Raw genomic sequence first — 12,465 nt, 5'->3', positions numbered from 1 at the left:
AGGACAGGTTTAAAAAAAAAAAAAATCATTTGCATCTTTTACGTGCATTGATTATAATTAACCTGTGTTATGCCAGTTTAAAATGCACTCTCCTTGTCAAGGGAGGAGTTGTGAACAGCTGTGGGATCAGCAGGTAAGATTGTTCAGGCAACCGTTTCGAGCCACTTATGCAAATGTTTAACTCGTGAATGACACGTGAACCGTAAGTCACGGATAAACTTCTGGGTCGTGATGCTGTCTGAGGGACGACACTGACTGACTGAACGTGCACACTCTGAGTTAATGTGCTTGTCACCACTGGTCATCAAGCACGAATTGTAGCTTAGACTGCCTTCATACAGTTTGCTGTCACGGCAGATATTCATGATTAAGGAAACTTTTTTAAACACAATTTAAACATAGTGGCAGGTAGCAACATGTAGGCTTCAGTTCTTGCAGCACTTCACTAGCCCTGAGTGTGCAGTTGCCCACCTCTCTTGCGCCTTTAAGAATGGGCGTCATCACACCCTGATTTACTAAAAGGAGAATCACCAAGCTGCTCTCAGTCATTGTTGAGGAGTCAGTCCCCACACCCTGTGCAACAGGTGATCTGAATGATCCTTTAATCAACCCAGAGGAACGCTGACATTCAGCCAAGATTTATGGGAAGAAGGGAAATTAAATGGCAACAAATACATAAGAAGGGACTGCAACATTCCTGATCACCTGGGGATTCTCAGTTACATCTGTTCTGACTTGCCAGGAAGCTTTTTCATCTTCACTTTGATCTATAAATGACTGAACAGTCCCTGTGTGCCCTGACTGTCTAAGTCTGAATCCTCCTCACTCTGCTGAATGAATTCAACCCAAAGACAGTTTGAGGTCAATTTGAAACCTTCTAATTTGGTTTTTTCATGTCACAAATATAGCCTGTTTGTGAGGCAGCTGTCCCAGCAGTGAGGAGGAAACAGCATGATATGTTGAGGACAGCTACAGTTCACTGACTCTGTGTGTTTGCATATCTGTCCTGCCTCTCTGCTCCCAGCCGTTAAGAGGCCAGTGTTGATCAGTGGCTGTCCAGGCCTTTCAGAGCCACTGACACGCCGGCAGCACAATGATGATGTCACTGATTCTACTGCTGGCCACCCTGGGGCTCCTTGTTCAGGGTGAGACTCTCTTCTGAAAACTTTGCTTCAGGATGCAACCAGCTTCACCACAATGATGTTCTGCTGTGATGGAGAAACACTGAAACAAGCAGCATTTACCTTCTTCCATCTGTTCTCCATCTTAAAGAAATGAGACTCTTCTGTTTGGATGCTGATCATCTTTCTCCAAGCTGGATTTGTCTCAATAACCCTTCTCCTCTTTTTCATCTTTTCCAGGTTCATCAGGACAAATCATCCTGACTCAGTCTCCTGGATCTCAGTCTGTTGTTCCAGGACAGGCTGTCTCTCTCAAATGTAAAACCAGTACAAGTGTTAGTAGCTGGCTCAGCTGGTACCTTCAGAAACCTGGAGAAGCTCCTAAACTCCTGATTTATGCAGCTACAACTCGTCAGTCTGGAGTTCCAGATCGTTTTAGTGGAAGTGGATCTGGGACTGACTTCACTCTGACCATCAGTGGAGTTCAGGCTGAAGATTCAGGAGTTTATTACTGTCAGCAGAGTAACAGCAGACCGTTCACACAGTGATACAACGTCGTACAAAAACCTCCCTCAGCTGGAGAGGAACTGATCTGACTCAACAGCTGCACTGAAACTAAAAGAGAGGTGTATAAAAAAAACTTTTAGACAATAATTCAACACTAAATATTCTGTATTTAAGCCAAACATTTATAATCTAATTGAACTATTCTTCTGAAATTCACAAAGTATCATAACACTAAAATTGTAAATTCTTATGATTTTATATCTTACAATTTTTCATAGGAACTTCAACATACTTAACGAAATATCATCTCAATAAAATCTAATTTCATTCATCTAATCAAAATGACCAATCATGTCTATAACAACATGTATAAATAACTTAATTTGTGTTTTTTATTCCAGCAAACACATTTATTTCATAATGGAACCAAAAGGTTCATGGAGTAAATAAATCAGCAACATTTAAATTATTTCCTTTTATCATCTTTAGTTTTATTCAAATGAAAAGGTTCTTTGGATAAACAAACAATTACAAGATTAAAGTTATTACCATTAAGACAGTTTTACCAGGGATTTTGTTCCAAAAAGGTTTATTATTACAGAAAAATCTGTAACGACAGCAGGAAAGGTTTTACAGTCATGAATGAATTCAAATTGATTGTGATAAAATATGGAATTCTACGACCATCACTGGTTTGTACTAATCAAAATATAATGAGGAGTTATGTCTGACTTTAAAATCTCTCAATATACTGTAACTTTAGAAATATATCATGACGTTAAACTGTTGTTCTCTGGATGTAAAACAGTCACTGACACCATCAAGAGAACATTTATTAAGACACTTTGATGATAATAAACATGAAAACAGCCGATTGGATGAAAAGGTCTTTATTATCTGGAAACACTGAAATAATATTGAAACAGTGCAACAAGCTAGTAAATCTTGCTGTTGAAAGATGTCAAATAAAAGAGAGAGACAGTTCCAGAGTGCAGAGTGAGAGCAGGAGCAGAGGAAAACCAGTAGCAGAGTCCCAGTGAGTCAGGTCAGGACTGGGAACACTGGTCTCTCCTCAGTGTCTCTGAGAGCGGAGTCTGGGAGCCCTGGGTGGCCTCACAGGTCACAGAGCCCACCTTCCTCCACTGGTCTGCAGAGAGCCTCAGGGTGCTGCTCCAGCTGTAGTGGCCGTCCTTCTGCAGCACCCCGGGGCTCCTGCTCTCCTCCCAGCTGCTGCTGCTGCTGCTGCTGCTGCTGCCGTCCACCTTCCAGGCCAGACTCCAGTCTGAGGGGAAGCCCTTGTTGGCCAGGCACATGAGCGTGGCCTTCCCCTGCTGCAGCTCCTCGCTGGAGGGGGGCAGCACCGTCAGGGTGGGACGGACATCACCCACTGGAGGAGGAGACAGAGAGACAACATAAAGAAAGTTCATGCACAGAGAAAATAAACTCCACCCTGTTGGTTGCAGCAGAGGAGGCTGCTGGTTCTGTTGGTCTTCCTCAGACTGGATGAAACTGGTCTTCAGGGTTTCACTTCCCTCTCTCAGCTCAGTAACCATGGCAACAGACAGGCATCACTGCTGAACCATGAAGATAAAGTTTCGGGCGGGAAACTCTCTCTTTATCTGAATTAACATCTTAAACTTCAGAGTTAAACAATTAAAGACTTTTATTTGTTCTTCAGATTTTTCAGCTCAAATCCAAACTCATCAGAGACGGTGTGTGTTTGCTCTCTTCATTTACGCAGACATCACTACTGAACCACGACAACAGACGGACTGAACTACTGAAAACAGTTTGAAGTGCTACAAATGCTTTTTCCAGATCAAACAAATATTCTACCAATACAGCATGTGATTAAACTAACTGCAGTGATATTATGATATTCATTGGTTATAGTGAGGATGTGACATGTCGTTAAATTCATCAGTCTGGGAGGAAGACTGAGTAAAACACATTCAATGTTTCCAGATAAAACACTCACTAAATAAATGCTTGATAGATTTCTTCAGCTGAAATTTGAAGATTTTTACATTTAAATCAATTAAGTATATTTTGTTTTAGTCAAAGTTTTTCCACATAATTTCTTTTCAGAGGACAAAATTACGAATCAAATATTTTCTTTAATAACTAACAGTAGTTTTTAAAAACAACTAAATTACAAGAATGTACAAACTGTGTAAATGAACATTTTAAGTGTAACTAAAGAGTTTCTTCATCAGACAGAATTTTATCTGTATCACAGTGAAGTAATGGTCACTGCAATAATATTCAATTTCAACTATCAACCAACATCTTTAACTAAAGCTTGTTTTTATTCAATATAAAAAGAAAATATTAAATCTGAGTTCATGTAGAAGTCAAAAGTACTTACAGTTAACATCCAGTCTGGTTCCTCCACCGAACGTGTACCACAGTGATACAAACTGATTGAGTCGTCGTACAAAAACCTCTCACTGTAGAGAGACACGGCTCTCTGACTTTGAACACAACAAACTCAACAAACACACTTCCTGTTTTTAAAAGAATGAACTATTTAATGTTATATTAATCAAACAGTGACACAGTTGTTCAGAATGAATCCCATTTTTACGTATATATTGTTCCATTGGTCTGAAAGTCAAATTGATCCCTCTAGAATGAAATGAAAGCAGACAGAAGATGTTGTAAAAGAAAATCTTTCTGCAGTCATCAAAGCAAATGTCCATAAAAATGATCACTGACACATTCCTAATCAATCCTCTGGTAAACGTATTGATCCATTGAGAAGCAGCATCATCAGAGTAATCCAAGTCCCTGTTGGAGTCAGTCAGAGCATTTCCATAGAGAGCCACTCTGCATCAGCAGCACCATGCTCCAGTGCTCTGGGAGACTTTATAGTCCTGAGAGTTGAACACTGGATGACTGACAGCTGTCCTTCATGACAACAGAAGCCACAGAAATCCTCCTCATCAAAAACATGACTTTGGTCTCCGTCCTCATCTGGACTCTCCTCTGCTGCTGCTTCACAGGTAAAGTCCAGAGAATCAAACTCCTCTCCTCTATGAACATCCGTCCCTCTGAAATGAAGCCCACAAAACCATGACGCTGCTTTATGTGTTTGTCTCTGTATCCTCAGAGTCCAGAGGCCAGATCACAGTGACTCAGCCTGGAGCAGTGAGCTCTGCTCTGGGAGCCTCCGTCTCCATCACCTGTAGCGTCAGTCCTGCTGTGTACTTTGATGGTTCTGACCACATATTAGCCTGGTACCAACAGAGAGAAGGAGAAACTCCTAAACTGCTCATTTACTGGGCAAATCGTCGAGAATCAGGGATTCCAGGTCGTTTTACAGGCAGTGGATCAAAGACTGACTTCACTCTGACCATCAGTGGAGTTCAGGCTGAAGATGCAGCAGTTTACTACTGTCAGAGTCTTCATGAAATCAACAGTCAGGATGTGTTCACACAGTGAAAAAGCGTCGTACAAAAACCTCGTCTCCACCAGTACCTCGTACCCTCTACCATACTACTGTATGTTAACAACTATAACTACTTTATTAAGCATTTAAAAGCGCTACAACAGTTATGACAACACATAAAATAAAATAGTTGCAATTATATGAACAAGAACCAGGCTTTCTGTTTCATTGTTCTTCTGGCAGGAGGTAAATCACCAAAGTCATGAAATCGCAGCCTGATGTCTCTTGTTCAGAAACTATTAAAACATCAGCCTCACTGCTGCACTGGATCACATGTTCCTTCATCACCATGAACGCACACACTGCAGATTATTCTGACTCTGTCCCATATAGACTGTTGTGCTGCCCCAAAAACTCACTAGAGCACCACATGTGGATTCATCCACCGCCGAAAGTAGTCCCCAACAAATGCACTTTCCTATTTGTTTGATACATGAACAGTGAGCAGCTGTTTCAGGAAATTACTGAGCCTTTTTAAACATGAAACTACTGTATGTGTGAGCTGTTTTTAAACATTAACATCCATACTTCCATAGGATAGGGTGACCAGACTTCCCCGATTTCCAGGGTGGAACAGACATCACCTAGAATTTCAATTCAATTCAATTTTATTTATATGGTGCCAAATCACAACAACTGTTCTCAGAGCGCTCTTCATAAAAGAGCAGGTCTAGACCGTACTCTGTGATGATGTTCATAGAAACCCAACAATTCCCACCAAGAGCAAGCACTAGGTGACAGAGGCAAGGAAAAACTTCTGTTTAAGAGGCAGAAAGCACAAGACTACCGGAAAGGGAAGAAGTTGAGTTAATAACATGCATTAATGGGATGAGGTTGCATACAGAGGGAGAGAAAGTAGAGGAGAGAGGAGCACAGTGCATCATGGGAAATCCCCTGGCAGTCTAGGCCTATAGCAGCATAACTAAGGGATGGTTCAGGACTCACCTGAGCCAGCCCTAACTATAAGCTTTATCAAAGAGGAAAGTCTTAAGCCTACTCTTAAATGTGGAGATGGTGTCTGCCTCCTGAACCCAAACTGGAACCTGGTTCCACAGGAGAGGAGCTTGATAGCTGAACGCTCTGGCTCCTAGATAAGATGGTGCCTGACCATTAAGAGTTTTTTAGGTAAGAAGAATGATTTTAAATTCTATTCTGGATTATACTGGAAGCCAATGCAAAGAAGCTAAAACAGGAGAAATGTGATCTCTTTTCCTGGTTCCTGTCAGAACACATGCTGCAGCATTCTGGATCAGCTGAAGAGTCTTAATGGACTTTTTCGAGCAGCCTGATAATAATGAATTGCAGTAATCCAGCCTAGAAGTAACAAATGCATGGACTAGTTTTTCTGCATCATTTTAAGACCGGATGTTCCTGATTTTCGTAGGTGAAAAAAGGCAGTCCTTGAAATTTGCTTAATGTGAGACTTAAACGACATGTCCTGATCAAAGATAACTCCGAGATTCCTCACAGTGGTGCTGGAGGCCAGGGCAATGCCATCAAGGGAAACTATATCTTTAGATAATGCGTCACGGAGGTGCTTAGGCCCCAGAACAATAACTTCAGTTTTATCTTAGTTTAACATTAGAAAATTACAGGTCATCCAGGTTTTAACATCCTGAAGGCAAATTTGAAGTTTAGTTAACTGATGAGTTTCATCTGGCTTGATCGATAGATATAACTGAGTATCATCTGCATAACAATGAAAGTTTATGGAATATTTCCTGATAATATTGCCTAAAGGAAGCATATATAAAGTGAAGAGGATTGGTCCGAGGACAGATCCTTGTGGAACTCCATGAGTAACTTTGGCGTGCATGGATGACTCATCGTTAACATGTACAAACTGAAATCGATCTGATAAATAGGACTTAAACCAGCTTAGAGCGATTCCTTTAATGCCAATGAAATGTTCCAGTCTCTGCAATAGGATCTGATGGTCAATGGTATCAAATGCAGCACTAAGATCTAATAAAACCAGTACAGAGACAAGTCCTTTGTCTGATGCAATAAGGTGAGTCGTTAGTAATTTTCACCAGTGCTGTCTCTGTGCTATGATGAGCTCTAAATCCTGACTGAAAATCCTCAAATAAACTATTGCTCTGTAGAAAGTCACACAGCTGTTTAGCAACTGCTTTCTCCAGGACCTTAGAGAGAAATGGAAGGTTAGATATAGGTCTATAGTTGGCTAAAACATCCGGATCAAGTTTGGGCTTTTTCAGAAGAGGTTTAATTACAGCTACTTTAAAGTACTGTGGTACATAGCCTGTTGATAAAGATAGATTGATCATATCTAGTATAGAGGTGCTGACTAAGGGTAAAACATCTTTAAGCAACCTAGTCGGGATGGGGTCTAAGATGCAGGTTGATGGTTTAGATGAAGAAATTTTTGAGGTTTGTAAAGATTGGGGGAAGCAAAGCAGTGAATCGATGTCCTTCTGGGCACAAGAAGAGGAAAACATCAAGGAGAGTGAATTGTGGGAACAGCAGTCTGTAAACTGGTGTTCTCTCCTCTCAAAGTCTGATGTCAGCAGATCACAGTAAGTTAATGTGTTGGCTGCAGTGCATCTCTCTAGACCGTCTGTCTTGCTGACCCAGCAGGGCAGCGCCCAGCAAATATTCATAACGTTTGATAAACGCCAACATGCAACGGTGTTTATAAACTGCAGCTTGGAAAAGAAAACCGCGCCACGCGTGAACATGCGTTTATATGCACGTAAGAAAACTTGCGCCTTCCCGCTGAGACCTATGAGGACCAGTCCAAACAATACCCGGATGTGCTGGCACTCCTCAGAGGCGCACATCATTTTAAAACAAGACAGTGATTATCTGTCTCTCAGTCAGTCTGTCTCTTTGGACTAATGCGAGACGTAAAGCAATGACTTGACACTGAATATTAAAATGTTGATTAGACTGTGCAATATAGATGCTCATCTCAGGAAATAACAAGAATCACATATTCAGTCAAAGTATAAATACCTTTGAGAATATAATAAAGGAAATGTGGGGAGCCAGTTTGAATGGGCCTGATGTAGCTGATGACATTTATCGTTATCTATAATTTACAGGGTCGATGCTGAAGTTTGTCAGTAGAACAGATGCTGGATTGTCAGCCGGTACTAGCACAGACCCAGTCCAGATGTCTTTACACACAGACCCAGGTGAAATATACAGTCAGCCTCAGGCAGTACAAGCAGCCACAGATGTACAGCCATCCACCAAATGACCCTGCAGATTGGCCCCCGGTCTTGGGAGACTTTATGAGGACTGAGTTTGTGCGCAGAGGTCCATTCAAACCAGCACTGGTTTCCATTCAGGCTTATTACAGAGACAGACTGTTTTAAAGGAGGGAGGGTTGTAGTGAGAGCACTGCAGTGTCATTAGTGACTGTGCAGCAATGGCAAACTGTTTACATTGCTCATGATTCAGGTAGAAGGGCCCCATGGCAGGATTTCGCATAGGGCCCAAGGGAGGTCAGAACCGGCTCTGAGTACTGCTGGTAATAACTGTTGTTAGGAAGTCTGGCTGAAGTCTCTAACTCAACCACTGAGGGGCAGTAAAGTAAAGTCAGTGTCAACAACCTGAAAGGTTCCCTCTGTTAGAACGCTGCCTCAGTTTTATCAGCTTTAAAAAGACAAATGTTTGTGCTTTTGGAGTTCACCTGTTGAAGAGCTTCAGAGTCTACAGGAAAAAATTCCACCTGACTGTCGTGGAAATTGCATCTTGCTGGTGAGGGATTAAGTAAATAGTTGAGTAACAACCAACCGTTGTCTTTGAAGCATTTATTAACCAAAGAGAATAAACAGAGATCCAGAGACCTGCTGCCTCGGGCAGCTTCGGGCGTCTGGCCCCGAGGTATGCACGAGGTGCAGCAGCATAACGTCACTGATTATTGGAATCTCCCGACGCTCCGACAGGATCGGTCAAGATGAACCGACAACAGCCTCTCTGATCAGGAAAGTTATTCATTAAAGCACAAACACGTGGCCTATAGAAAATCTATTTAGCATGATCCATCAGGGGAGCTGCCGTCTTGTTAAGAGGAGCCGAGCTCCCCCGTAGTTTGCACCCTGCCTACAATCTCGACCATCGGATAGCTGCAACAGGAAATGACGTTTGGCTACTCTTTTACTCATGGATTTGTTTTTCTGGTGCTGAAATGTTTCACCTCTTAACTGAAGTTAACGTGCACTGTAACGCGCCTTACTGAGATTGTAATGGGTATAATATTACCGTTTGTTTATGCGTTATATTACAGCGTTACAGCAAAAAGCAATGTATTACAGAGTAATATCTATTTGTGTAGCAGAATAAGGATAACAGATACACTTTTTTCTCCAGGCTTATTTGACAGGGATACAATGATAACACATAATGGCTGTTTCCATCTGCTGTCCCTGGACTGGTTGTCACTCTAAAAACACAAAAAGATTAAGCTATACATGTTACATATAGATCATCAGCTCACTCATAGGCCTACACACAAGCTGACTGAATCTCAATCAGTATGTTTGCCTGCATCATGGACATACACACAAGCATACATACAAGTAACAGGAGTTTATAGCCTGTCTAATACTGTAACAGCAGTGGGTTGGAATACTTAAAACAATCTTTCTACCAGATTGCTGGAATACAATAATGATGATCTCAGAGGGGATCTTTAGTCTGTATTCATCTTACAGACGGACAGATGTTGAATGGATTTTTATTCATTAGCGTGATTGCAGTGACAGTTCAGTTCAAAAACACTAAAGAACGAGGAAGATGGAACCAGACGCGAGCTTTTATTTTGCAGAAGGTTGCGGATGGCACCAGAGGACAGGGCACGAGACAGGAGGCTCCAGGCTGCAGCCATACAGTCTTGGCACTATAGGCCCTACTGCTACGGGACACTGCTTCGTAAGCTTGTTCCACGCGGTTGGAGATTATCTACTGTGCATGTGCAAAACAGAAGTGGGAAATGAGAAAACAAATAAGGAAAACGTAAATTCCACCTATTATTTCCTTTTGGTTTCCTGGTTTATTCGAGCTGAAAGCAAGGAAACAAACGTCAGTTTTCTCATTTGGTTCATACAGAAAAACCAAATATTGATTAGTATTTTCCTTTACAAGATTAAATGGAGTAACTGAATGATGGGATGATCCACGGACCATTCAGCTCGTCCATTTGTTTTCTCTTTTTTTTCTTGCCAGTCTGTTTTAGAAATTGTGCAGAATCTCTTTTCCTTTGTCCACTTGTGCCCTTTCCTTCGCCCTCTCCCCCTGTACTGTCCGTATCCTCGTACCAGGATGGATTTATACAGCACCAATCATTTTCTTTTGACAGTTGTCTCCGTGTTGATCTCCTGTATGTTAAGCATGCTCCTTCATGCTGTCTGTCTTCAATGATGTGACATGCTGTGAAATACAACTCTTCCTTACTCCAATTTCTCTTTATCTGACTTTTACTGGACCGGAGCACATTTTCTTCTTGCAGCAGCAGTGGTGGTTAAGTTTCGGTTTCTCATCAGTTTAATCAGATCCTTAATGAATCTATTCTAATTTTCAGTTCTGAGCTTTCCTTGGCCTCACTTCTTGACTTCATATAACCCACCGATCTGAATAGCAGTTTTTTACTTTTCTTTCCTCTGGACAGGGCTGAACGCTCTATTGCATTTCTGCTCTCCTTTCTCTCCAAACATGTCTTTAGCTGCTTCAATAGTTTTAGACTAAAGCTTCCATTTTGCAGGAAACCCACCAAAAATACCAAATTGTTCCATTAATGTTTAGGCTAATATTTTTTTAGTCATCAAGTTCAGAACTGGGGAAAGTAATCTTGGAGTGGATTCAGACTCAGTCCTCGCTTTACTCTGACACTTGCCATAATCTACTCTCCCTGGTCAGTCTCTACTCAGGTCCATAGCACTATTTGGGTCCACTGAGTTCGATTAAGTCTGAGGCGCTGCAAACCTAACTTATCAGCTGGAAACCCCCAAAACTCTCAGACACTACAGAGAAAACCAGGACACTTCTGTCTGCGGCCACTTTGATCCAGTTACACTCTGGACCCACTTGTGCATTTACAGGTGGAAAGAGGATCCTGCAATCTCTCAGGCACAAGATTTAAGACTCTTCCTTCACTCTGTTCAGTCTCACTTTCTTTATCTTTTAACTCAATTATCAACTCATTTCTCAGCGTATAAGTTATTTTCCTTTCCTTCATGGATGGGCGCGAAGATCAGGGCTCCGCTGAACACAGCTTCTCCCTACTGGGAGGATTTTCCAAAAATAAGCCGACTTCTGTCCTTCAACGGAGTCCGAATCCCTCGTCTGTCCTATCTGAGGTGCCAAATTGTCAAGGAAATTGCATGTTGCTGGTGAGGGATTAAGCAAATAATTGAGTAACAACCAACCGTTGTCTTTGAAGAATTTATTAATAAAAGGGAATAAACAGAAAGGGATGCATAATCACTTACAAAGTCTTGGTGTGTATGTTTTGGGGAACAGAGATCGTCTCTCTCTGAATGTACATTCCAGGAGAGGAGAGGAACAACAAGAGGGGGAGAACAGCAAAACAATCTCACAGCTCTGACCTAAACCCTAGTAAATGTGGACGGACCAACATAAGGAGTATAGGAGAGGAAAGGTTAAGGATAAAAACACACACACACACACACACACACACACACACACACACATACACATATTATATATATATGTAAATAAATAAGACATAACAAAATTAGTAATAACAATAATAATAATAGTCAAAGAACATACTTAGAAATTAAATATAAGAGGACACAATTTTGTGACATAACACTGACAAGCCATATTTTTATAGTGACAGTGGTGAAGCAAAGTCCTGACAGAGACAACAATTGTGATACAGATAAATAAATATATATATATAAATATAAAGATGTTTGTCCTCTGATGTCTGCAGATATTGAGACACATTTTGGACAAACAGGGACTGAGCCTGATTAAAACAATGTGAAGATGGAAAACGTCCTGCTGGTTGCAGCAGAGGAGGCTGCTGGTTCTGTTGGTCTTCCTCTGACTGGATGAAACTGGACTTGAAACTGGTTTCACTTCCCTCTCTCAGCTCAGTTACCATGGCAACAGACAAGCATCACTGATGAACCATCAGGTTTCAGTACTAAAGATAAAAGTGTGACGTTTTACTGTAGTGTAAATTTTGATCACCAAAACCACCAGATGTTGGTGGTTAACTGTGAACAGGAGAACCAGTTAGAACAGGTCAGCTGATAGAAAAGTTAGTTAGTTATAACTTCTATTGTTAGTTTGTGTTAATCTGCATGAGGATGTTTTAAACAGGCAGCTGTCCCAGCTATTTTGAAATAGTGAACAAGTGTTCCGGTGAACAAATGTATTTTACTGTTG

General features: G+C 41.3%; 2 gene segments (V, D, J or C); one reads left to right on the top strand and one right to left on the bottom strand.

Moving 5' to 3' along the window:
- The first annotated feature begins 1,090 nt into the window (after positions 1-1,090).
- On the top strand, positions 1,091-2,291 carry LOC119908075. The segment is given in 2 exon segments: positions 1,091-1,145; positions 1,362-2,291. Coding segments are annotated over 2 exon segments (360 nt in total).
- Positions 2,292-2,502: 211 nt separating this feature from the next.
- LOC119907723 lies at positions 2,503-4,209 on the bottom strand. The segment is given in 3 exon segments: positions 2,503-3,015; positions 3,997-4,048; positions 4,180-4,209. Coding segments are annotated over 3 exon segments (423 nt in total).
- Positions 4,210-12,465: the final 8,256 nt, after the last annotated feature.

This window comes from Micropterus salmoides, unplaced genomic scaffold (assembly GCF_014851395.1).
Source record: "Micropterus salmoides isolate LMB-PRFRI ecotype aquatic unplaced genomic scaffold, ASM1485139v1 Ms_hic_scaffold_17, whole genome shotgun sequence".
Lineage (NCBI taxonomy): Eukaryota > Metazoa > Chordata > Actinopteri > Centrarchiformes > Centrarchidae > Micropterus > Micropterus salmoides.
This window is presented reverse-complemented; position numbering and strand designations above follow the sequence as displayed.